Genomic DNA, 27,219 nt, shown 5'->3' with positions numbered 1-27,219 from the left:
TCCTGCTAGTGCTGTCCTCTGCATGCATTTGCAGCCTCAGGACTAATTAAAAATGCCAAAGAAGCAATGGTAATAACTGTCCACTGCACTAGACAACTGCACCACTGGATACGTATCAATGGCTATTTCAGAATGTTGTAGGCATGGAGAAAAAATTCTCTTATCTGATGACAGCAACACATTAATCACTGATAAAACATCAACTCTTCTATTGGAGGAATCAATGAAATCTTGAAGGCTGTTTATGATTGGTCAGTTTGGAATTAAAATAAACATAAAAAACAAACAATACACACTACAGCTTAAAGTGGGAAAGCAACTCTGTCACATTAGGTGTAGACGATACAAATATAGATTGTGTCCATGTAAGGGTTTTTTTTATTATTCAACTGTAGTTATTTTTAAGACTGGAATCTTCACCAAACTGACTGAGCTGGGCAATCATACAAGCATGTACAGTGAATGTTGCTAGTGATGCTTTTGTTACTTTAAAATTGCAGAAAATAAAACACTGCAACAAAAAGATTTTATAGTGCGTCCAACTTTTCTTGGCGCAATGCTCTCTAGTACTGTTTAGCACTCGTCAACAGAATTCTGAAGTTTTCATGGCACTTGCCACTGTGCTTGTCACTGCTGCCAATCTATGCAAGCTAACACTGAGAGGCACTACAGTAACTATTATGCAATACTCTGCTTATTGTTTGACCTTGAGCTGTGGCCTTAATTTAATTTCATATCACTTTCATTCCTACAAATAAGTACCACATGTGAACATGAATGTTGACTTAACGAAACCTTGGTACTTCTGTGTGTCATCTCCTTTAGCAAGTGGTGAGAATGTGGTGCAAGCTGCAAACGTTATTAACACTCGCAAAGATATTCCCTGCACAATATTCCTCACTCTGCAGCCACCACAGTGCTTACCCATTTATTCACCATGCTAACCTCTCAGACCAGCCAAGAAAAGTTGGACAAGCTATAGCCTTTCAACTACTGAAATCAACTTTACAACACACACTGATACTTAACAGTAGCAATGACTGAACATCACAATCACCAAATTAAATGATAAATTACCACATCCAATGTTTGGCATATTTGTAAGTGACAAATAATCATAACTTTTCTAGAGATTAAATATATTTAAAAAGGGATTAGGTGACTTTCTAAAACCTCTTTGGTGACATGAATAATATTTAATCCACTGATAAAAAAGCCTACAGGAATTTAGAAACTCTGTCATTGTGACTTTACAATTTTCATAAAAACAGCTTTGATAACAATACTGCCAACCATTTTATTTGCAGTTGGCTCTATTGTCACTGTGCTGGTGTTTTATATGTAGTTTATTTCAGATTTAAGTGCCGTGCTTATTTTCAATTATTCAGTTAACATTACGAGTGATTGGCAGGGTGCAAGTTGTTTTTTTTGGGACAATTAGGCTTCTTTGCTTGTGCAGGTACTACAGGTATCTGTGAATCTGTCAGGCAATTTTCTATCTATTGTTTTTATTTGTTTGTTTAATCTGAGATAATTTATAAAATTTTAAAAATAATTTAATAGCCTAATACTATTTCCGATGTTATTTAAAACTTCCCTTATTTGTGTAAACATATTTTAAGAGGTATTTTGAATATTTATTTCCAGGATAATGTTGGGCTATGCACATGAATCTGGTCCAATGAAGCAATGAGAAAAATGGTACAATGGTGAAAAATTTGTGAAAGACCTGCAAAAAGAAAAAAACAGAAGAAAAATAGGTAGCTACTGTTTTCCAAAAGGCAATCCAGTGTCCAATGCACGTAACCCATCAGCAGAAGCAGAAACTTGTTCTGAGCAAAAACCTAAACTAACTGCATCTGATGTAGGCATTTTGCAGCCTGACGGAGGAGACGTAAGCAAGAAAAGTCTGAGTCCGATGGATGTAGCAACTGTGACTGGAATCCACATGACCCTGGGATATGATCATACCCATTTAATAACAGTGATAGAGACAGAATTGTTACAAAGGGCATTTCTAATGTTGATCTTCAAACAGTTTAACTGATTGCAGGCAAAGACAGTAGAAAATTTACCAAGCATCACCTGCATTCCAAATACCACATCTTTTCAAAAAATTCCAGAACTTCGTGCACAAAATTGTTCTATGCTTATCTTTTACTTATTGTGCATTGTCTTCTTTAAAATACTCTCCTTCACAACTGAGACACTGCTCCCCTCTTCCTTAAGCAGTCTTGGTACACCTCTTGTTGGGTCAAATGAAGCACCATCTGTGAATTTTCTTTTATCTCGTCCATCATTGTACATCTTCGTCCTTTCAATGGGGTTTTCAACTTCGGAAATAAAAAAAAAACGTCTGCAGGAGCCAGGCCTGGAGAGTACACAGGATGAGGCAGCACAGCAATTTCATTTTTGTGCAATAGTCATGCAGGTGTGTTATCATGATGCAAGAGCCATGAATTGTCTTGCCACATTTCAGGCTATTTCCTTCTCACAGGCATCGCAACACATTCCAACAGTACAATCGATTAACAGTTTGTCCCCGTGACAGGAATTCATGATGAACTAATCCTTCAAAGTCAAAGGAAATGATCAGCATGACTTCGACATTTGACCCGACCTGATGAGCTTTTTGTTTGTCTCGGAGAATCTTTTCCAACTCATTGTAAAGATCAAATCTTTGTCTCAACATCATAACTGTTGACCCATGTCTCATCACCAGTTACGATTCTCTTAAGGAACATCTCATTCTCATTTGCATGATCCAAAAGCTCTTCACAGGTTGCAAGGCAAAGGTCTTTCTGATCTTGACTCAGGAGCTGTGCGATGAACTTGGCACCAACACGATGCATTCCACAATGCTGTGTCAGAGTTTCATGATATGATCCAATTGAAATGTTACATTCTTCTGCAATCTCTCAAACAGTCAGTCTTTGATTGGCACACACAATTTCGTTGACATTTCTGACATGAGTGTCACCAGCAGAATCGAAGTGCGTCCTGAACGAGGGTCATCTTTAACCTCCGTCTGGTCATTTTTAAACCATGTGAACAATTTGTAACGCCAAGTACAGCTTAAGCACTCATCACCACAGGCTTCCATCATTTGGTGTGTGTCTGCAAAAAAATTTAATGCAGACACATCGCTGCTCTAACTCTGTCATCTCGAAATTTGAAAACTGTGCAACATAACGTTCTACTCAATACACCACTGAACAATAACTAACAGACATACAACAATGAAACTTCCAGCAGTTACAAATTGAACACAGGCATGTGCAGGGATGCCAGACCTTGTACTCTACCAACAAATTTGAAATAAAGAGACCGATTAACATGGAGTGACAGCCAGAAACAACTCTGCTGTTGGCGATGCTTATTATTTCAGAATGATCCAAAAAAAAACCTGTTATATCCAAGTTAGCTAAACTAGATAAAGGATTTGACTACACAAAAGGAACTTTGAGAGAGCTCTACTCAATACTACCTAACCACGAGTATAGTTTCTTGGATAAAAATAATTCTTTACCACGGAGACATGATGAACGGAAGCCTTGGAGGTAGCAGCATGCATTTCACATTCCAGAAACTATTGCTGAAAGAAAGGGACTTTTTACATGAGCTGTTAAAAATAATTTTAGATGTGACCTGTCGTTAGTCTCATGAAATGTGCCTTTTAGGGGACATAGTATGTGTTCAATATGTAACTGCTGGAAGTTTCATTGTTGTATGTCTGTTTGTTATTGTTCAGTGGTGTATTGAGTACAACATTGTGTTGCACAGTTTGCAAATTTCAAGATGACAGAGTTAGAGCAGCAATGTGTCTGCATTAAATTAAGAGTAATGGTAACTTCTTTGGATTAATTGAGTTAATACAACCCATTTTTAATAGAATATACAATTTACATTAAAAGCTGTCAAGAGGAACATTTAAATATAGTGCACTATTTATATTGCAGAGCACAGAATCTTTGCGTGGGGACAATATACAGTATTAAAGAAAATCTTAGAAGAAAGGTGGAAAGCTCTGCTTTTTCCATTTATCTGTGATGCTATTCTAGAAGTGTTCAAGACTGAACAGAATATTCTGATTTTAAGTTCTTTTTTTAACAAATAGGAAAATAAATGGAAAATTCATGAGAGGTTTCTAGATATTTTGACTTACAGAAAAAGACTAGTGATATAATATTAATAATGCTATCATAGATGTATTTAACAAGCATGAAATTGATTTACAGCACTGTTGTGGACAGTGCTTTGATAATGGATCAAATATGACTGCCAAATAAAAGGTGTGCAAGCACAAATTAGAGATATTTGTCCACAGGCAACATTTTCTCCTTGTGCAGTTCATTCTCTGAACTTAGTAGGATTACATGCTACAAGTAGTAATGAAGCAGTAGGTACATTCTTCAGCTGTCTGAACCAGCTGTACAATTTCTTCAGTACAAGCCCACAGAAATAGAAAAGGTTATTAAAATACAATGGCAGACGATTTCTTTATGACCTGCCTGAAACAAGATGGAGTAGAAGAACTGATGCAGTGAAGCCTACATCAGAAAAATTACCAAAAGAAACTTTAAAATACACAAGAAGTTCATGCAATTTGTATTGTGATAGGATAACAAGAAGTAAATGGGCTGATCAAGTGTTCCTCCAAGTTTAAAACACTAATTTTCTTGAATATATAAATGTAAGAAGTTTGATTCTGCAGTCAAAGGATGTTCCTTTAACAGCAAAATGAAAAATATTAAAGCTCTTAAGTCACCATAGATTAGGATGTAAGCGCTCTCTGGCCTGAATTCTTTAGCAGAGCTAAAAAATGTCTGTTGAAATTGTGATTGAGACAGTGTTTTGAAAAAAAGAGAGAAGGGACACGAAGGTTTTCTTTGAAGAATCTCATTGGGGTAGTAGTGGAGCACTTGACACACTCCCAGATGAAACTGAAGAACAGTTCCAAGAAGAGGTTTTTAATGTAGTCACACACAAGATTGTTTCTCTGCTGGATTGTCAGTACTCAAAAATGAGAAATATTTGTTCAATATTTGAAGCAATTTTCAGAATAAATACAACTTTGGATGATAGTGGTATAATTAAGAAATTAAGCAGAACTTATCCTGAGGATCTGAGTGATAGTCTTTATCAAAGAAATATGAATGTTTAAGTCAGTGAATGCACCTACTTTTCCAGATCTTACAAAGACAACAGAAAACAAAGGGTTTTCATTTCTTTTTCTAAACAAAATTTATAAGTTGAAGTTACAATTTTTGTTTCCTGAACTTTGCCGGCCGAAGTGGCCGTGCGGTTAAAGGCACTGCAGTCTGGAACCACAAGGCCGCTACGGTCGCAGGTTCGAATCCTGCCTCGGGCATGGATGTTTGTGATGTCCTTAGGTTAGTTAGGTTTAACTAGTTCTAAGTTCTAGGGGACTAATGACCTCAGCAGTTGAGTCCCATAGTGCTCAGAGCCATTTGAACCATTTTTTCCTGAACTTTGCATTGCACTCACAATTTTCACTACCCTATAAGTGTGTGTTGCTTTGGGTGAGAGTGAATTTAGTAAATTAGCATAATCAAAAATCATTGAAAATCAACTTTAGGCGAAGAGAAACTTGATCATCTAGCATTGTCATCAACAAAGCATGAACTGGCTTCTAAAATGGTCTTCAGTGATGTAGTAGCTAACTTCATCAGTTGCAAGAACAGTGTCAGCTGAACAATTTCAGAGAACTGTACATGGAACATTGAATCTTCTGATAGTTTCAACCAGACTTTTTAAATCAAGGTAATGAAGTATGTTGCAAAGGCTTCTCACTAAATGTTACGTTTGTTTCTTCTAGTGACTATTATTATTATTATTATTATTACTATTACTTCTTTCCTTTCTCAGACGTTATGCCTGGTTAAAAATGGAAAGTGACGCGGAGCTTTATCAAGCGTGACTTCCTTTTAACTGTACGGTATATGTTACATTGCGTTTACGAACTTTCGGGTAATTGAACATGTATCAACTATTACAGATTTCTGTAGTTGTATATATAAGTTTGGATGTAGCTGTATTGCGTTGATGTACTGGAGGATATTGTGTGGTATGACTCCTGTAGCTGATAGTATAATTGGTATTTTCTCCTGTTTTCTTCTGTATATTTGTTGTATTGGGTATGGATATTTCGATTATTTGTGTTAATTTCTTCTTTTTATTGGTGAGTGTGATGTCAGGTTTGTTATGTGGTGGTGTTTTATCTGTTATAATGGTTCTGTTCCAGTATAATTTGTATTCATCATTCTCCAGTACACTTTGTGGTGCATACTCGTATGTGGCAACGTAATGTTTTATTAGTTTATGTTGTATGGCAAGTTGTTGATGTATTATTTTTGCTACATTGTCATGTCTTCTGGGGTATTCTGTATTTGCTAGTATTGTACATCCGCTTGTGATGTGATCTACTGTTTCTATTTGTTGTTTGCAAAGTCTGCATTTATCTGTTGTGGTATTGGGATCTTTAATAATATGCTTGCTGTAATATCTGGTGTTTATTGTTTGATCCTGTATTGCAATCATGAATCCTTCCGTCTCACTGTATATATTGCCGTTTCTTAGCCATGTGTTGGATGCGTCTTGATCGGTGTGTGGCTGTGTTGGATGATACGGGTGCTTGCCATGTAGTGTTTTCTTCTTCCAATTTACTTTCTTTGTATCTGTTGATGTTATGTGATATAAAGGGTTGCAGAAGTGGTTATGAAATTGCAGTGGTGTAGCCGATGTATTTATATGAGTGATTGCTTTGTGTATTTTGCTAGTTTCTGCTCGTTCTATAAAGAATTTTCTTAAATTGTCTACCTGTCCATAATGTAGGTTTTTTTATGTCGATAAATCCCCTTCCTCCTTCCTTTCTGCTTAATGTGAATCTTTCTGTTGCTGAATGTTGTGGTGTCACCGCCAGACACCACACTTGCTAGGTGGTAGCCTTTAAATCGGCCGCGGTCCGGTAGTATACGTCGGACCCGCGTGTCGCCACTGTCAGTGATTGCAGACCGAGCGCCGCCACACGGCAGGTCAAGAGAGACATCCTAGCACTTGCCCCAGTTGTACAGCCGACTTTGCTAGCGATGGTTCACTGACAAAATATGCTCTCATTTGCCGAGACGATAGTTAGCATAGCCTTCAGCTACGTCATTTGCTACGACCTAGCAAGGCACCATTATCAATTGCTATTTATCTTGTGATGCATGTACTGTCAGACCGATGTTCACCAATTATGGATTAAAGTTAAGTATTCCAGCAGCTATGTACCTATTTTGCTAGTCTCAATTCTTTGTCATTTTCCAGACCTCATCCTGCGTGAGCTTAAACGCGTGCCCTTCGGCCTCCCGTCCTCGTGGATTGGCTGTCTTGCCAGTCCACAAAAAATGTATGTGATGTATTCTATATTTGTGTAAGTGGATTGAGTGCTTCGAGGTCTGTGTTACCCCATTTCACTACTCCAAATGAGTAGGTCAATATTGGTATAGCATACATATTTATAGCTTTTGTCTTGTTTCTTGCTGTCAATTCTGTTTTCAGTATTTTTGTTAGTCTTTGTCTATATTTTTCTTTTAGTTCTTCTTTAATATTTGTATTATCTATTCCTATTTTTTGTCTGTATCCTAGATATTTATAAACATCTGTTTTTTCCATCGCTTCTATGCAGTCGCTGTGGTTATCCACAATGTAATCTTCTTGTTTAGTGTGTTTTCCCTTGACTATGCTATTTTTCTTACATTTGTTTGTTCCAAAAGCCATATTTATATCATTGCTGAATACTTCTGTTATCTTTAGTAATTGGTTGAGTTGTTGTTTTGTTGCTGCCAGTAGTTTTATATCATCCATGTATAGCAAATGTGTGATTTTGTGTTGGTATTTTCCAGTAATATTATATCCATAATTTGTATTATTTAGCAAGTTGGATAGTGGGTTCAGAGCAAGGCAGGACCAGAAAGGACTTAAGGAGTCTCCTTGGTATATTCCACACTTAATCTGTACTGGCTGTGATGTGATATTATTTGAATTTGTTTGGATATTAAGTGTGGTTTTCCAATTTTTCATTACTATGTTTATGAACTGTATCAATTTAGGATCTACTTCGTATATTTCCAATATTTGTAGTAACCATGAGTGGGGTACACTATCAGAAGCTTTTTGGTAATCAATGTATGCGTAGTGTAGCGACCTTTGTTTAGTTTTAGCTTGATATGTCACCTCTGCATCTATTATCAGTTGCTCTTTACATCCTCGTGCTCCTTTGCAACAGCCTTTTTGTTCTTCATTTATAATTTTGTTCTGTGTTGTATGTGTCATTAATTTCTGTGTAATGACTGAAGTTAATATTTTGTATATTGTTGGTAGGCATGTTATGGGGTGATATTTAGCTGGGTTTGCTGTATCTGCTTGATCTTCAGGTTTCAGATAAGTTATTCCATGTGAAAGTGTATCAGGGAATGTTTATGGGTCTGCAATGTAACTGTTAAATAATTTAGTTAAATGTGAATGTGTTGAGGTGGACTTCTATAGCCAGAAATTTGCTATTTTATCTTTTCCAGGGGCTTTCCAATTGTGAGTAGAATTAATTGCTTGGGTGACTTCATGTTGCAAAATTATCACTTCAGGCATTTGTGGTATCATTTTGTATGTGTCTGTTTCTGCTTGTATCCACTGTGCATACCTGTTATACTGTACCGGGTTTGACCATATGTTGCTTCAGAAGTGTTCCATGTCTGTTATGTTTGGTGGATTGTCTATTTTAATGTGTGTGTTATCTATTGTCTGGTAAAATTTCTTTTGGTTTGTGTTGAATGTTTGGTTTTGTTTCCTTCTATTTTCACTTTTTTTGTATCTTCTAAGTCGTTTGGCAAACGCTTGCAATTTCTGCTTCTTTTCATCTAATTATTCTATCGCTTCTTGTTGTGAGATTTTACCTAACCTTTTTCATTTTTTGTCTGACATTTCATTTCTTATAAATTGTGTTAGCTGTCCGATGTCTTTTCTCAGTTTTTCTATTCTGATCTGTAGCCTGTATTGCCATGCTGGTTTTGTGGGTTTCTTCTGTGTGTTGGTTGGTTCTGATCTCTGCCTAGTGCGTATATTTAGTGCAGTGAGTGCTCCTATATAAACCAGTAGTTGTAACTCTTCCATAGTTGTATTTTCATTTATTATGTTGTGTATGATTGTGTTGATAGTTGTTATTGTTGTTTCGACTTGTGGGTTGTTTGGTGGTCTATGCAAGATTGGTCTAATGTCTGTATTTGTGTCTTTGTATTCTATATATGTCAGCTGAAATTTTTCTTCTATATCTAACATGTGTGTGACTTCGTGTTCTATTTGTGCTTGTTCTGGTGGCTGTCTTAAGATTTCATTTTCCTCTGATTGTTTAATTGATGCGTGTTGTTCTTTGTTTGTTTGCTCTGGGATGTTTGAGTCCATTACTGTATTTTCTTCTTCTTCTTCTGATTGCACATTATTTTGTTCCAGTAATTGTTGTACTTGTTGTTTGATGTTTTCTAATTCTGACTGGGGTATCCTGTTATTTTTGATTATTACACGGATCTGATCAGCTAGTCGTTGTTCTGTTAAAAATTTTAATTCTGGGTATCTGGTAATAAATGTTGTGTGTTCTTGTGATCTGTATTTAGTTGTGTTGGTTCCTAAGTTTGTTGCTTGGTAATAACAGAGCATGAGGTGTCTGTTAACTTCATCTGATCATCTCATCCTCTGTCTTTGTTTTCCTTCTAGAGTGGTTGCAGGAAGCATATCCTGCAAAACACCTCTATTTGGATTTAAATCATTTTCCGTGTGACTAGCAGTGTCATTACCATTGTGGGTGGGCATAGGATTCAAGTGCCGTCCCCGACCATGACGGCACTTGTCCAAGGCTTCTTTAGTTCTGTCCTGAACCAACTAATCACACTAAAAGGGGGGTTAGCCCTATTAGTGATTTTTTCTATTCGTCACCTTTTACGACTAGCAGAACATACTGAAGTCCTATTCTTTTCCCGGGCCTCCACGGGTCACTTATTATTATTATTATTATTATTATTATTATTATTGTGGACTAAAATTTGTATCTCTGCAAATATGGCACTTTCAGTTAATTGACAGTGCACATTTAATTGACAGTGCATTATGCAGACAGCATTTATTTACTGCTCACTTGTAAAACAACACACTGAAGAATCAATATTTGTGATAATTAACTAATATGGAGCTGAAAAGGCTTGGGGGCCCCTCACAAAAGTTTGTCTAGGGGCCCATGAAATCTATTCCCCCACTACTAGTTCTATACCTAATCAATGAACAAGCAAGGAAAAATGAACAAAAACTCAATACAGTATTTTCTATCGCAGCAACAGTAGTGATCAATAATGACAGAGGATAAATACACCACCTTGTCACATCACAATGCTTTCACAAGAAAATCGTGTGTCAAGACCTACAGTGTATGATGATAATGTTTTGTCATGCTCCTGAGTTCAACAACTCACTCATCACAAGAGGATGCTAACTCAGTTCTCCATACAGTCTGAGGTGAGGACACACAGACATGCAGCAGACACTGTTGCACGTTTATGGGACCGGAGTCAATTTTCCGTATGTACTGAAGTTAAGGTAAGGGGCACTGCAGCACATTCATGGTAAGAGAGTCACCAATGGATGTCCTCAGTGTGTGCAATGATGTGCAAAAATATGTTTTATATTATAGTTACATGGATCAATCTGTGTGTAATTCTAAGACTATTGTACAATAGGGAACAACCAAATGAGACAGTGCAGTCATTAAAACACTTATCTGCTGTTCTGGAGGGTGGAGTTGGCTCTGTCCAGCAATACCAATTTACATTTTTTGTGATTTTTCTAAATCATTTCAAGCAAATGTTGGAATAGATCCTTGGTCGAGGCCATGGCTGACCACATGTCCTATCTTCATAAATGCATACTTAGATGTCGTGTGTGTGTATGAATATTTTGAGCTATTTATTTTCATTGTATTATGAGGACAAATCCTGTATCGCAATGAGATGATCTTTGGAAGAATCAATTATGAGGGCACGCTGAAAAGTAATGCCCCAAAATCTATTTGGAAACTTAAAGTTTTTTTAAAAATAAAACAATTAGAATTAACATTCTAAATCTTTATACTTCATGTCTACATACTTGCATTCGTCTGCCGCAAGAGGGCTCTAAATTACAGTGTGTAACATGGCAGTGTGTAATGCATCTATGTTGGTGCATGGGAAACAGTGTGCTGTAATCAAGTTTTGAGTCCAAAGAGTTCATCCACACATGGAGCACCCTCTGCTCTTGCATGACAGTGCCAGACTACACACGACTGCTATGACACCTGCAACAATTTGATCCCTTGGCTTCACTGTCATTGATCATCCTCTATACAGTACCAACTTGGGCCCATTCAATTTTCACCTGTTTCCGATACTTCCTTAAAGAATACCTTTGATGACTTCACTTTGATAATGATGGACCAGTGCAAGTAGAGGCAAGTGAGTGGCTTCGTCAACAAAGTCAAACATTCTACAGTGATGGTATCAACAAACAAGTCTCTTGTTGGGAGAAATGCGTGTGTCACAACGGTGACTATATTGAGAAATAAATATGAAGACATGAATAATAAGATGTAGAGCATTAAAAAGCTTTAAGAATTTTCACACAAGAACATTCGAAAGCATTACTTTTTGGTGCGCACTCATAATTAATAGATAAAATACAAAAGAGTCTCTGTGGGCTTGAGGCGAATAGGAGAGAAATCTTGGCAGACAAGAGTTGATTGGGGGCTGTGATGGCTTGTCAATAAGAGCACTAGTCACAAAATACATTATCTTCATCCAGCGTACCATTTTAATCAGGCAAGGAGTTGCAATGCAGAGTATACTTTGCTGTAACGCGAAAATTTCATTCAGGGAACTGTTGTCACCACTAGGGATATCCACTAATAATACTTGGTAACAAGCATGTGGACTAAATTAATAACAAGTAACAGAACAGAACTTCCCTTCTTGAAAACTGAGGCTCACACAGTCAAAATAGTTCCTCAGATTTTCTAAATAGTACAAGCACTGCGTTAATTTTCAGTTTACAGTTCTCGTTTTGCAGCTGCAACAGCTTTCCATAAACTATACTACAATTTGTGCAAATGTATTTACTTTTATTGTGATTTTTACCTTCCATCCCTTCTTCTTCCTCCTCCATCTCGTCGTCATGACCCTGTCGTTGTTGCTGTTGACTGTCGCCACTGGCAGAACCTGAAGGCTGTGGAGTGGCTGGCGCCTGTTGTTGTGAGTGACCAGGTTGTAACACTCCATGGCCATCAGGACCTTGTGTGTAGATAGGTAAATATGCTGCCCAGCTATCTGCAAGTGCCTTTCGGCCCTTTGGACCAAGTCGTCCCAGTTCTGCCAAGAGCAGAGCCTGTGCTGCTTCACGTATCTATTCAATCATTAAGAAAATGTGGAACTTTTTCAATATCAATCAAAGTATTGACAAACAAGAAAAACTAGTCAGTTTTGGGAGTTGTAGCCCTTCTTAATCTCTGTACTCGAAAAGAAAAAATGGAAAGAAATTCTGCATTACACAATACATAGTTCATTATTTTTGTTTTAGAAAAGTAGCTTTAATCAGTTTTTATTTATTATGCTGTCTGAAAATTAAGACTACATAGTAAAATCTCATTGATGTTATACGAATTTTCGCTCAGAGCTATTTCTATATACAAAGGATTGTAATTAGATGCTAATTTTACATCAGTTTATGTATATGGTGAAAGATACAGATTAAACACTTGAGTAGTGAAATAATATACATTTATGGTGTGTTGAAAATTAAGTCTGGATTACTAATTTGTAAAATAGAAAGGGTAGTTGTAGGGTTAAACGTATCACCTTGAAAAAATTAAAATTACATGCTCCATTTTGTGTTTGTTTTGAGGTACATGTCTGCAGTCCCTGTAACACGCCACTAATGGAGACTAACATAAATGGCGCAACCCACTGATAAAGTTTCGATGCAGTTGTCAGGTAGTGTAGATGCTCTCAGCATGATTAAAGAAGTTGCAACGACAAAGAACATAGGGACAGATATCTTTTAACGAATCAGGAATTGCAAGGGAAGCTGAGCACCTTGTGCTGTACAACAGGCATATCGCAAGTGAGGTGACAACGAAAAAGTGAAATCACACATCAATCTGATTTAACATTTTGCATTACATTTTGAACACAACTAAGGTTGTGCTGTGTTCTGCAACTGCCCACACTCATGCAAAAAGCCATCTGAATTTGCTGGCAGGGCAATCCAGGTAGCTTTTTGGTTGCCTAATCACCATGGGTAAGTGCTGGGTGTATCACTATGACTGTACTGTATGGTGTTAGCAGACTATGCTCATAACGAACAGCTGTTCAAGAGGGTGCTTTTGCTCCACGACAACACCCCAGCTCATTCTGTACAGGACATGGTCGTACATGCTGCTTCTGTGGGTATTGAATTTTGCTTCAGCCCTGTATTCTCCTTTCTTTAGATTAAGAAACTGTTGTCCAGTAAGGATTTCCAGTGCACCAATGAGATGGTTTTTTTGGTGGAACATTTACTGAGCAGCGGAAATGCAGACATTTACAAACAAAGTCTATGTCAAGTCACACACGGTTCAGAAAAGTGTGTCACACTGAATGGTGAATATGTAATTGAGGACTATCATCACAGACTTACATGACCGCAGCTCAATTTTTTTCAAAATGGTAATGAAACATTTATCATTATCCCCCACATGATAGTTATACAGTTGGTCACCTCCCACACAATGCTATCAGTTACTTTGTGTTAGCAGTTTTATATGTACCGTACATTACAAATGGTGGACAAATATATGGAAACACCATACCTAAAACAGAGTAGGAAACCCACTGGCATTCAAAACAGCTGGAACAGATAAAGTCAGGTCCTGTATGATCTTCAAGGGAATTTTATACCATTCTTCCTCCAAAACAGTGCACATTCAGGTAATGATGGAGGAGATGTATAGTGATCAAGTGACCTTCTCTCCAAAGTAGACCAGAAATGCTCAATAATACTGAGACCTGGTGACTGGTGGCCAGGGGAGGCGCAACAATTCATCCTTGTGCTTAAAAAACCAGTCCTCGATGACACAAGCTCTGTGAACAGGGACCCTATTGTCTTGAAACATGGGAACACCACCAGAAAAAAAAACACTGTATCATGGGATGGATCAGATCAGACAAATGACTCATCCGACCAAATGACTTTCTTTCAATGCTCCATAGCCCAGGTTTTATGACTTTGGCATCAGATTTCCTTGTTATGGGCATCTGTATCACTGATCAGTGGTTTTGTAATTCCAGCTTGTCCTGTAATTCCCTACTTATGGTGTTCCTTCCATGTTGTTTTGGTGCTGACAGGGTTCCCGAGTGTGACAATCAGTTCTACAGCTACCTTAGCAACTGTCAGCCTTTTATTTTTCATCACAGTCCTCTTCAATGACCATCTGTCATAACCATTCAACACACACTTTTGCCTGCATTGTGATTTTTCCACCTTCCCTGTATGTGACAGAAAACATCAATATACTGCCCCTCAAAACACCAAACACTTTGACTACCTTGGTCATGGAGGCACCCACCATACGAGCACCGAGCACTTGGTCATGGTAGAATTCTCTTAGCTCTGACATAATGCACTCACAACTACACCTAACACTGTTCCGACTACGACTGTCACTTGTGATGTATTGAGGACATTTCAGAGATGCCGTTCATGGTCAAATACAACACTGCCATCTGCAGGGTTCGCTAGCATCTGCATTTATGTATAACCATGCAGTTCTTATGGTATTTCCATATTTTTGTCCACCCCTGTATACAGTTAGTCATCTAAAACAATTGACACATTTTTGAGTCTAAAAATAGCTAAATCATATCATGTTTTTAACAAGTTATTTACAGTTTATGATGCTGTATTCCTGTTTCCTATTGTTTTATAAACTGTTTTTAACCAATACCTACATATTTTATTTATTTAATCAAATTTTTTGCCTTCAGCTCAGATGTTATTGTAGCTGTATGATATTAATTTGTTTCACTGTTTGCGTATTTGAATGGTGACATATGACTTCAAGGCATTATTGACGTTGGGATGTTTAGCAAGTGTGTGTGTGTGTGTGTGTGTGTGTGTGTGTGTGTGTGTGTGTGGAATTATATGTGGAAATGACACAAATTTGATAGTTATTGTTACGAAGTTTATTACAGGTGCCAATGTACAGATAGAACAGAACTGAACTAAACTCTTGGACAAAATTTGTTACTGTATATCCATACATCAGATACTCTCCATAACAAACACATTACAAACATAAGAAATTCTGAGAACCTCTCAGAAGACAGAAATATTAAAAGTCAAATGATTTCTGTTGGTCGGGTTTGACCTGGTGACCTGCAGTACACCAAACAGTGAAGTTAATCACTATGCTGCACTGCATGCACCACAGCTCGTGGCATTGCTAATTCTCCTGGAGACACAGCAACACATTGTTTCAGAAGTCCTCATTGGAGCAGACTATAACACTCTAGTTCTACTCCTTGTAAATGGTCCTCTGTATGGTGGTGCTGGCAGATTCTTGCATTGAAAAAGTCGTGTTGCTAAAGCATCAAAGGTAGCCTCTCATGTTGCACCTTCACGGTCGTTGGGCAAGTTTTGAAGCCCCTACCCTGACAATGATCTTTATGTCAGGACTATAGTAGGGCTTCATATGGTGGAGTCTGACAACATCTCTGTGCTTTTGGCTTCTTGGCAGAGTGTCATAATCTTCGACTTCATATGTGATAACCGACAAGCAAAAGAGATATGATATGGCCCTTATTTACATTTTAGTAACTTTTTCAATAGTCCCACTTTCCACACTGGCATAAAAATCTACCCCAAGTTTTCTGGGGCTTATCTCATTGGTTGGGGCTTGGCATTATGGCACGCATGGTCATTCCACTAGCTGTTCAGAGGGACAGCTGTCTTGCTTCTTTTGTCAAATTTCACTTAATCATCCTGAGTATTATCCAGGTGAAACTGGAACAGCGTGTCCACTGTCATTTTGACCTCACGAGCAGGGAGAAGAGTCAAAAAATCTGTGACTCCTCTTATTTTCTCTGGATTAGGACAAATTCCATCACCATTAGGCATCCAAAGATTTTTATTTCATGGGTACTTTTTCGGATTCACATGGAGACCTAAAGTCTGAAGACACTTCAACACAGTTGTGAAGTGGTTTAGAAGCTCTTCCAATGTCTTTGAAAAAACGACATTGCCATCCTGCTACCAAAGATACGTCATCCATATAAAGTGTCTAAGCAGGCTGTCTACTGTACATTTGAAAATGGGTGGAGCATCACATAGTCCTAATGGCGTAACTTTGAACTCACAGGGGCCATCAGAAGTTCTGAGTGCAGTATTTTTCTAGTGTTCCTCATGAACCTTGACTGGCCAATAGTAAAAATCTTTGATCAGGATTTTGTTCAGTCATTGGTAGTCGATGCAGAAGCACCATGTGCCATCCTCCTCCCTCCAGGAGCACAGGAGAGGACCAAGGACCCACTGAAAGATCAATGACATCATCTAGCAGCATCTTCACTTCCTCTGAAAATAGAAGTTGTTCAGCTGGTGACATGCTTTACAAGTCCTGGATAATCAGCAGATGGCCCCTAATGTTCATATGGTGTTTTACTACTAGGTTCTGTGTCTGTCTTCTCAATTCTTGATTTGAAAGCATCTGAAAACTGATGCAGAATGGCTATAACCCACTGACATTGTTTCTTGGCTGGGTGAAATCCTACTGGCAGTGCAATAGCAACTTCCTCGACTGCATTGTATGTATTGGTAGCGGAGTATGATCCTTTGTCACTGGCACTGAGCTGTCCGTTCTGGAATGGTTCAGCTTTTCTAGGGATGAATTTTGGTGGCTGCTAGTGACAGTCAGTGATCCAAAGTTCTCCTTGACCAATTGTAGTGTTTATGACCATCACTGGCATTTAGATTTTTATTGCACGTCTGAGTAGCTTTTTGCAATTGACAAGAGCTTCACAGTTTAACTAAGCATCTCAACTGATGACTGGAATTCATCTCATTTTTGACAGCAGGATAAAGTCAGCTTAGAGACAACCAACCATCCAGACCAATCTTTTGTTTTATGTGCTAGTTGGAATAGCTTAGTCTGTCTGGTGCTCTTATCTTCCATAGTGTATGACCGCTTTTGATGCATGTAAAAAGCCCAGCCTAAAATAACATCAGTACTACTCTGCTAAAATGACAAATTTGAAGGGCTGTGTTCTGTAACTGATAGTTGTCAATGGCTCATCTGTTTAAAAAAAAAAAAGGGGGCGGCTATGTTCTGTGATATGGAAGTGATTGTGCTTTAGGTCACAAATTGGAAATATGTTAAGGCAACAAGAACACATGTTCCCACAATAACTAGCAATGACAGAACACAATCCTTTTTAATCTGTTATTTTAACAGAATGTAGTCATGATTTTATTCTCCAATGTAACTTCTTGAAGGCATCACAAGGAGTAACACAATGTGGAAGATTGTAGGTTCAGACTGATGAAGGTATTCTGACAAGCACACATAACAAAGATTTTTCTGGATGGTTGCCCTTTACCGTTGAGGACATCGGTATCCCACCATCATTGATAAGATTAGTTCCAGTCCTCAACTGATATGCTCACCTGAACTGAGAAGATTTTGTTGACTGCAAAAAACTACTTAGGCTCAAAAAAGAAATATAAATACCTTTGATGATCATAAGCAATGTAGGTGGTCAAGGAGGACTACTCCCTACTTGTCATGAACAGCCACAACTCGTCCAAAAGTTACGTGCATAGGGTTGGCCGAACCAGTCCAAACACGTACAGAAAATCCTATGGAGGAAACTACAGTATAAACCCCTTTTACATTCCCAGAATTAATTTTTTCCTGCCGTTTATGACATTAAATTCCTATGTTCACAATGTTAATCTGCGACCTATTTTGTGTCAACATATTTATAATCTTCCCACAATTTATGCATTATGAAAAAGTGTTCGTGGAGAAAAAATTGATGCTGGCACGATGTTGGCCATCTGGTAGTGTTTATAAGTAGTACGTGGTTAAGTTTCTTTACACCAGAGCACTATACTCAGTGGATTTGAACCGGTAAATGTGTAACAGTTGCAACAATTCGTGCCGTATCTCCCGCTGCTGCCAAGCTCTACTTGGCATCATGGCTGATGGAAATAACTGGTTTCATTGGAATAAATATATTATGACCGATCACAACAACCATTTCAAAACTGTCTTTACAGCGCAAACACATATTCCTGATTGTTGTGATCATCGTGTCACCTTTGTAGAATCATATTTAGCATGTTTTGGCCACTTGTAGCACTAGTTGACACCATCATTCACTTTTGCATTGCTCAAATGTTTTTACTTTTTAGTATAAACACAGCGCTGTTTACGCGAGTTTTTCATGCTGAGCAAAACATGTTTCGAGAATATATTCTTGTTGTCAAGTGCAGTAGTTACGTACTTTTTTTTTTTTTTCCATGTTACCCAAACAACATGAGTGATAGTTTGTGAGTGTGTGGTTTTCTACATAACTAAGGAGGCACAGAACCTGATAACCTCAAAAAGACAACTACAAGGGAGACGCAGAACACCACATGCAAATGTAACACAAAATACTTTCTACATATTTGCCCTCAACAACGAGAAAAAATTCTCAAAACACGCCATGCTAAGCATGAAAAAATACATAAGTAGTGCAGAATTTCAGTATTTAAATATCGAATAACAGCTGCAGGCTTTCAAAAATGTTGATTATGATGTATGACCTGGAGTCAAACATTCCTACTTCCCAGACAGTTATCAGTTCCAGTTACATAAGCGGTTTTTTCTAGATAATAAACAAGTCCCGACAAGTCTTTTGATGCCTGTTATGGACATATATCACACATTAAGTGTGAAAATGCAAGGAGGTATCCAATACATAACTTTTACCGCTTAAAATGTTATTACCCACATTTTACATAATGTTTTTTTTTAAGTCCCTTGAAAAGTGTGGAAAAGCTGGGTTTCACTGTAGTATCAAACTGCCAATAGGATTTGGCCTGGCCAGACAACGATTTTGGCCAGTGTTAGCTCTTCTGCCCAAATTTTCAGACGCTTCAAAATCTGCAGTGGAGGTATGGCAGACCAAATGGCCCATAGGGAAACGGTATCAACACAGGGGATAATCTACCATATATATATATATATATATATATATATATATATATATATATATATATATATATATATATATATATAGAAGGAAACATTCCACGTGGGAAAAATTATATATAAAAACAAAGATGAGATGACTTACCGAACAAAAGCGCTGGCAGGTCGATAGACACACAAACAAACACAAACATACACACAAAATTCAAACAGGTATACACTCGCACACACGCACATATCCATCCACACATACAGACACAAGCTTTTTTCCCCCTAAGGTAAGTCTTTCCGCTCCCGGGATTGGAATGACTCCTTACCCTCTCCCTTAAAACCCACTTCCTTTCGTCTTCCCCTCTCCTTCCCTCTTTCCTGATGAGGCAACAGTTTGTTGCGAAAGCTTGAATTTTGTGTGTATGTTTGGGTGTCTATCGACGTGCCAGCGCTTTCATTTGGTAAGTAACATCATCTTTGTGTTTATATATATATATATATATATATATATACATACACACACACACACACACACACACACACACACACACACACACACACACACACACACACACACTCCTGGAAATTGAAATAAGAACACCGTGAATTCATTGTCCCAGGAAGGGGAAACTTTATTGACACATTCCTGGGGTCAGATACATCACATGATCACACTGACAGAACCACAGGCACATAGACACAGGCAACAGAGCAAGCACAATGTCGGCACTAGTACAGTGTATATCCATCTTTCGCAGCAATGCAGGCTGCTATTCTCCCATGGAGACGATCGTAGAGATGCTGGATGTAGTCCTGTGGAACGGCTTGCCATGCCATTTCCACCTGGCGCCTCAGTTGGACCAGCGTTCGTGCTGGACAAGCAAACCGCGTGAGACGACGCTTCATCCAGTCCCAAACATGCTCAATGGGGGACAGATCCGGAGATCTTGCTGGCCAGGGTAGTTGACTTACACCTTCTAGCGCACGTTGGGTGGCACGGGATACGTGCGGACGTGCATTGTCCTGTTGGAACAGCAAGTTTCCTTGCCGGGCTAGGAATGGTAGAACGATGGGTTCGATGACGGTTTGGATGTACCGTGCACTATTCAGTGTCCCCTCGACGATCACCAGTGGTGTACGGCCAGTGTACGAGATCGCTCCCCACACCATGATGCCGGGTGTTGGCCCTGTGTGCCTCGGTCGTATGCAGTCCTGATTGTGGCGCTCACCTGCACGGCGCCAAACACGCATACGACCATCATTGGCACCAAGGCAGAAGCGACTCTCATCGCTGAAGACGACACGTCTCCATTCGTCCCTCCATTCACGCCTGTCGCGACTCCACTAGAGGCGGGCTGCACGATGTTGGGGCGTGAGCGGAAGACGGCCTAACGGTGTGCGGGACCGTAGCCCAGCTTCATGGAGACGGTTGCGAATGGTCCTCGCCGATACCCCAGGAGCAACAGTGTCCCTAATTTGCTGGGAAGTGGCTGTGTGGTCCCCTACGGCACTGCGTAGGATCCTACGGTCTTGGCGTGCATCCGTGCGTCGCTGCGGTCCGGTCCCAGGTCGACGGGCACGTGCACCTTCCCCCGACCACTGGCGACAACATCGATGTACTGTGGAGACCTCACGCCCCACGTGTTGAGCAATTCGGCGGTACGTCCACCCGGCCTCCCGCATGCCCACTATATGCCCTCGCTCAAAGTCCGTCAACTGCACATACGGTTCACGTCCACGCTGTCGCGGCATGCTACCAGTGTTAAAGACTGCGATGGAGCTCCGTATGCCACGGCAAACTGGCTGACACTGACGGCGGCGGTGCACAAATGCTGCGCAGCTAGCGCCATTCGACGGCCAACACCGCGGTTCCTGGTGTGTCCGCTGTGCCGTGCGTGTGATCATTGCTTGTACAGCCCTCTCGCAGTGTCCGGAGCAAGTATGGTGGGTCTGACACACCGGTGTCAATGTGTTCTTTTTTCCATTTCCAGGAGTGTATATATGGGTTTCACTGTAGTATCAAACTGCCAATAGGATTTGGCCTGGCCAGACAACGATTTTGGCCAGTGTTAGCTCTTCTGCCCAAATTTTCAGACACTTCAAAATCTGCAGTGGAGGTATGGCAGACCAAATGGCCCATAGGGAAACAGTATCAACACAGGGGATAATCTAAAACAAAGATGATGTGACTTACCAAATGAAAGTGCTGGCAGGTCGACAGTCTGTCGACCTGCCAGCACTTTCATTTGGTAAGTCACATCATCTTTGTTTTTAGATATATTTTTCCCTCTATTATAACTATATATATATATATATATATATATATATATATATATATATATATATATATATTAGAGTGTCGCCAGCAGAATGATGCACAATTCGCGAGGAAGTGGAAAGATGCTGCAGGATGATATCATTGAATTTTCAATAAGTGCTCAATCTTCTCCTGTGATCCTTGTGAAGATGATGTCAACACCCTATATATAGTAAAGGAATAAAATATTTCTAACTATGGCCCTGTAGCAGGCTACTGGCAAATTGAGGTTGATGAGACAGACCTGAGAAAGATTGTCATCATAGCTCCCAGCAGCAGCTATGAGTTTGAAGTTATGCTGTTTGGACAGTGTAACACACTATCCACAATCAAACATACGGTTCACAACATGCTTCGACACCTTAAACAGATAATGTATCTCTCCTACCTGGATGACACAACATTGTTTTTCATTTAAGACACTGGAAGAAGATTTAAGTCACCTGACAACTGTGTTCAAGTGTGATCAGATGGCGTGCCTCAGCCTGAATCCGAAAAAGAAAGAAAAATCTTGAGAATGGTGATAGAGTCCAGCCCAATCCAGAGAAAATAAGAGCAGTCATGTTTTCCAACTCCTCGCCACATTTGATATGTGATATATTTTCTTGGAATATGTGCATACTATCAGCAATCATAAAGTACTTCTGTACTAAGGCACATCCCCTGCGAGACTGTCGAGACAAAACTTCACACCAATGCTAATAGTAATGAGATAGGTGCCATTCTGGTAGAAATTCAAGAAATTTCTCATCAAGGTGGTAACTTATCCTTCCAGAGTACTTTCCAAGTCTGAGGGGAACTACTCTATGAAGAAGAGAGAGTGCATAGCAGTTATTGGGGCCATCAACGGGTTACAGCCCTATTTAACTGTCAAACTATTCACCATTGTGATAGACTATCCTTCTCTACACTAACTGACTAGCCTGAAAGCTCTGTCACACTGACTTAGCTTCAGGAGTATGATGAAACTGTGGTACACAAAAAGCGAATGCAAACAAAGGAACTTTTGACTACCTTTCAAGGAATTGTTTGCTGGAACACACTAGTGTGAATGAAATGACAGCCATCGCTGCAATGAAATGACATTACTGCTGAACAGAAAGAAGATCCAGCACTGCCAAAAACTGTGGAAGCCGTGAAGGAGGAGGAACCAATTAAAGCAATTTCCAGTTAATAAATGTAATACTGTCCTTGATGAACTATGACTCAATGTGGAGGAAATGGTTGCTCATCACCCCAGCTCATCTATGGCCATCTACCCTGAACCATCTCCATGACACTCTAGCAACTGGTCACCTGGAATTCATGAAGCCTCTAGACAGAATCAGACATAGGTATCATTGGCCAGGTCTCTACTGATCCATTAGATATAATGTGAGCCATGGTAAGAAATGCCAATGATGGAAGCAAATGGTACAATTATCTCTGGGGCATCTCATACCAATACCACCTGCAGTAGTGTCTCCCCACTGAATTGGAATTGACGTCTTGGGGAGGTTCCAGAAGTCGACAATGAGAACCGATGGACAATAGCATAGCAGATGAGATAGTAATTGGAGACTGTCACCAAGGCTGTGCCGATTGCTGAAGCTGAGGAAATTGCAAAACTCACTGTGGATGAGATCATTTTGAAGTACAGGGCTCCCTGTGTCATGATCTCTGATGGTGTAAAAGTTTTCTAGTAGAGACTAGTATCAGTGGTAATTTCATGTTGCAACATCACTCACAGGAAGATAACAGACTGCTGCCCACAGACGAATGAGCTCACAAAATGGTTTAATAAGATGTTTTCAGATATGCTCTCAGTGTACTTAGATGTTGAACAGAAAGACTGGAATACAATACTGCTTGTTGTGACATTCGAATAAGACACTGGGAAGCAAGTTACTACATGCTTCACACCATTTTTTTCTGCTCCATGGTTATGAGCCTGAAATGACATAGGGTACACTATACCTGTTTCAACTGACAATACTCAACATGATACTCAGGATGACTATACATAACACTTGAACAAAAGAAGCAAGGCAGTTGGCATGCATACAGACCCTGGATGTCCTGGAGAAATACCAGGAGCACTATATCATCAAGCATTGGCCAGTGAGGTACAATTGGGAGACTTGGTATGGATTTTTAGGACTGTGCAGACAGTGGGACTACTGGGAAAAACCACTAAAGTGCTACTTTGGGCTACATCGTATCCTCTGTCAGTTGTTGGAACGTACATAGGAAGTCGAGGATTATGACCCTTCATAACAAAAGCAAGCAGGTGTTGTTCATGTCCTCTGAATTATGCCCTACTACAGTAATTGGGCACAAATGAATGATGGGGGCTTCTTGTTCAAGGAAACTACAGACCCACTTGATGATCACGAAGCTTTGATGGGATGGGTTACTCCCAGTGATCATCAAAGTGAAGAGGATGTGACAAAATGAGTAGAATGTGAGGATCCAAAAGCACTGCCATAAAAACGACATTTTCAAGATCTAGATACAGGGTACTGTACTCAGCTCCCATCAAAACTTCTGAAACAGTGGGTAACTATCTCTCCAGGTCAGGGAGCAATGCCATTAGCTGTGGTACATGCAGTGTGGCGAGATGGTTTAGCATTGCTGGCCGGGATGCTGCGAGTCATCAGTTCAAACTTGGCCACCTGACATCATTTGTTATTTAATATTTACCATCCCTGGAAGGTTCCTGATGTATCTTACATTTGTGATGCTTGTACATTCCATAATGTTCAATGTTTGTATAAACAGTAGCACACTCTGGCAAGGAGTTTGGTTCTGCTCTGGCTGTATGTCGATGTTCGTAATAAATGTGCTTTCAGAGATAAGTGTTGTATTTTAATGATGAACCTGCTTTTGGGTTTAGACTTAATTGTGGTTCAAACACAATAATATAGTACCAGAATGAGAAATGACATACACTATCCATCACCTCACCTTAGTGTGGCTCAGAAATTAGCGAGGAATTCAGCTATAAAAATATTTTTGACCATCTATGCAATAATTTTTTTTTTACATATTTGAAGTTGGTTTGTTAACGTGTTATGTCATGATTAGATTGGTGTTTGTGATCGTGACCTTCATGTATACTGTGAACAGATGGTTTTTTTCCCTTAATAGTGAGATCCAAGCTACTACAGAAATTACATCACATGTGTATTGATACAAATATTGAATCACTTTAATTTCACTATCTTATCACAGATTTTGTTTTTTACATGATTCAGGAGTATATTTCCCACAAGGCCACTGAATGGTGCTGATATTAGTAGCACTCGTTGTTATTAATAAAAGTTAATGTTGAACCCACAGTAATTTTGTTCTGCGATGAGCCTCAGAATGGCTGATGTTCGTTGTATGTTTGTCATAGGTGTCACTCCTTGTAGCTGTAATGATCTTTTTATAATTCAATATACTCCTTTTCTGTCATAACTGCAATATTGTGACCCTTTCCTGCTTTTGTGGTAAACAGGTTTTTCTGCTTTAGTTTTTTCTGAAGGCCTTTTCCTTTACATCTATATTGTTCTTTTATGTTTTTTTCCCCACGTGTGGTGGTTTTGTATACTATGATTAGCTGTTTCATTTCCTGAATTACTAGTTTTTTTTGTTAAGTACTGCACTGAACTCTGATGTGTTCAATCGTTCTTGCTACTGTAGGGCGAGTTCTGTTTTTGTTATAATACTTTCTCTTGTTCAGTGATACACTATTGTATGTATATTGCTTAGAATCCTTTTCAAGTAAGCTGTATGATTTAACATTCTGATACAATTGAAATTCCACCCACCTCTCCTTCTGAAATTAGGAAGATGATAATATATTCATGAAGATACAAAGCTGGTACTTTATGCCGATGATACAAGTATAGCTATCATACCCAACAGACAAGAATTAACTGGTGAAATTGTACACTATGTTTTTCAGAAAATCATTAAGTGGTTCTCTGCAAATGGGCTCTCATTAAACTTTGACAAAACACAGTACATACAGTTCCACACAGTAAATGGAATGACACCATTAATAAATATAGGCTTCGATCAGAAATCGGCAGCTAAGGTAGAATATTCAAAATTTCTAGGTGTGTGCACTGATCAGGGGTTGAACTGGAAAAAATACACTGAAGATCTGCTGAAACGTTTGAGTTCAGCTACTTATGCTATTAGGGTCATTGCAAATTTTGGCGATATACATCTCAGTAAATTAGCTTACCACACATATTTTAATTCTCTGCTTTCATATGGCGTCATATTCTGGGGTAACTCATCGTTGAGTAAAAGAGTGTTCATTGCACAAAATCGAGTAATCAGAATAATTGCTGGAGCTCATCCAAGATCATCCTGTAGACACTTATTTAAAGAGCTAGAGGTGTCTTTGGTCACTTACCTATCAGCATCAAAAGTCTGACAGATAGCCATATAGCATTTAAAAGGAAATTAAAAGAATTTCTTAATGGCAACTCCTTCTACTCATTAGATGAATTTTTGGATATAGTAAGTGGGTAATTTCCCCAACCCCCACAAAAAATTAAAAATATTAAATGTCATGTAATATTTTGTGCAATGTAATATCTTGTATAGACACCTTTTGTTAACCTGAAATGTTCCACATCATTACAAAGTGTCGTATTCATGATCTATGGAACAAGTACTAATCTAATCTGATAAGCTATGTTTCTTGAGTTCTGTGTTCTCTTCTACTACAGTCTCTCTGTATGACCTATCCCCATGCATTAGTTGATCAAAAACTTGTGGATGATGTATGTAAATTGAATCTCTAATTCTTCATGTTGTGTCACATGTTTTTCATTGTAGCTGTAGATGTTTGATTCAGTGTACTTATTTTCTATCATAACTATGATTGTGTTACCCTTCCCAGCTTTTGTGGTAATGGCATTTTCATATTTACCACTTCTTTTTTGTATACAGAGACTGTATTTCATGTTTGATGCATACGTTCTCAGCTTGAAGTTTTGTTTGTAGTTTTGCAGCTGGCGTATTACTTACAATTGTAAGTATCAAGTTTAGGATGATACTACTAGCCATACATTCTTTGTTAATTTTGAATAAAGAATTGTTTTTTGAAGTCTGATAGTTGTGTTCTGGATTTCGAAGAAGATTTTCGAGGAAAATACCTGGCTTGGTGCTGAAAAAATAATCCTGGGACTTGTACAGGGTGTCCTAGTTGGAATGGTCAATATTCAGAGGTATGACAAAAACAGTCATTGGAAGCAAAGAAGTATAGTAAACATTGCTCATAGAATACATACCTTATGAGCTATGAGCGGTTGTTCAGTAGGAGAGATGTGTTTCATGGTAGTGAAGATGAACATGTGCTCATAGCACTTCAGGTATGCAGTTTACAGCCCATGTTTCCTGGACATTTTTCTCTTGTTTTGGTTCATACTACCATCTCTCAAAATATGGAAAACAAAGAGCTAGCAGTAGAAGAGATCTGTTTCACAGTTTCGAAGATGAAGAAGTGCCAATAGCTCTTGAGGTATGCATTTCAGAGCCCATGTTCACCACACTTTCTTGCTTTGAATGATTGTTCCTGTCATATCCCTGACTATTTACCATTCCCCATGGGACACCCCGTATGACTTCC

General features: G+C 38.9%; 1 protein-coding gene across 5 annotated transcripts in view; it reads right to left on the bottom strand.

Moving 5' to 3' along the window:
- Positions 1 to 27,219, bottom strand: part of LOC126469697 (WD repeat-containing protein 7) — a 385,995-nt gene that overhangs the window by 99,834 nt on the left and 258,942 nt on the right. For all 5 annotated transcript variants that reach the window (XM_050096866.1, XM_050096868.1, XM_050096869.1 and 2 more), the window contains one exon: positions 12,210 to 12,474. In XM_050096866.1, the coding sequence (XP_049952823.1) occupies positions 12,210 to 12,474 (265 nt within the window). The remainder of the gene's footprint in view (positions 1 to 12,209; positions 12,475 to 27,219) is intronic.

Source organism: Schistocerca serialis, chromosome 3, assembly GCF_023864345.2.
Source record: "Schistocerca serialis cubense isolate TAMUIC-IGC-003099 chromosome 3, iqSchSeri2.2, whole genome shotgun sequence".
NCBI lineage: Eukaryota > Metazoa > Arthropoda > Insecta > Orthoptera > Acrididae > Schistocerca > Schistocerca serialis.
The sequence above is the reverse complement of the archived record's forward strand: the minus strand, read 5'-3'. Positions and strand labels throughout refer to the sequence as shown.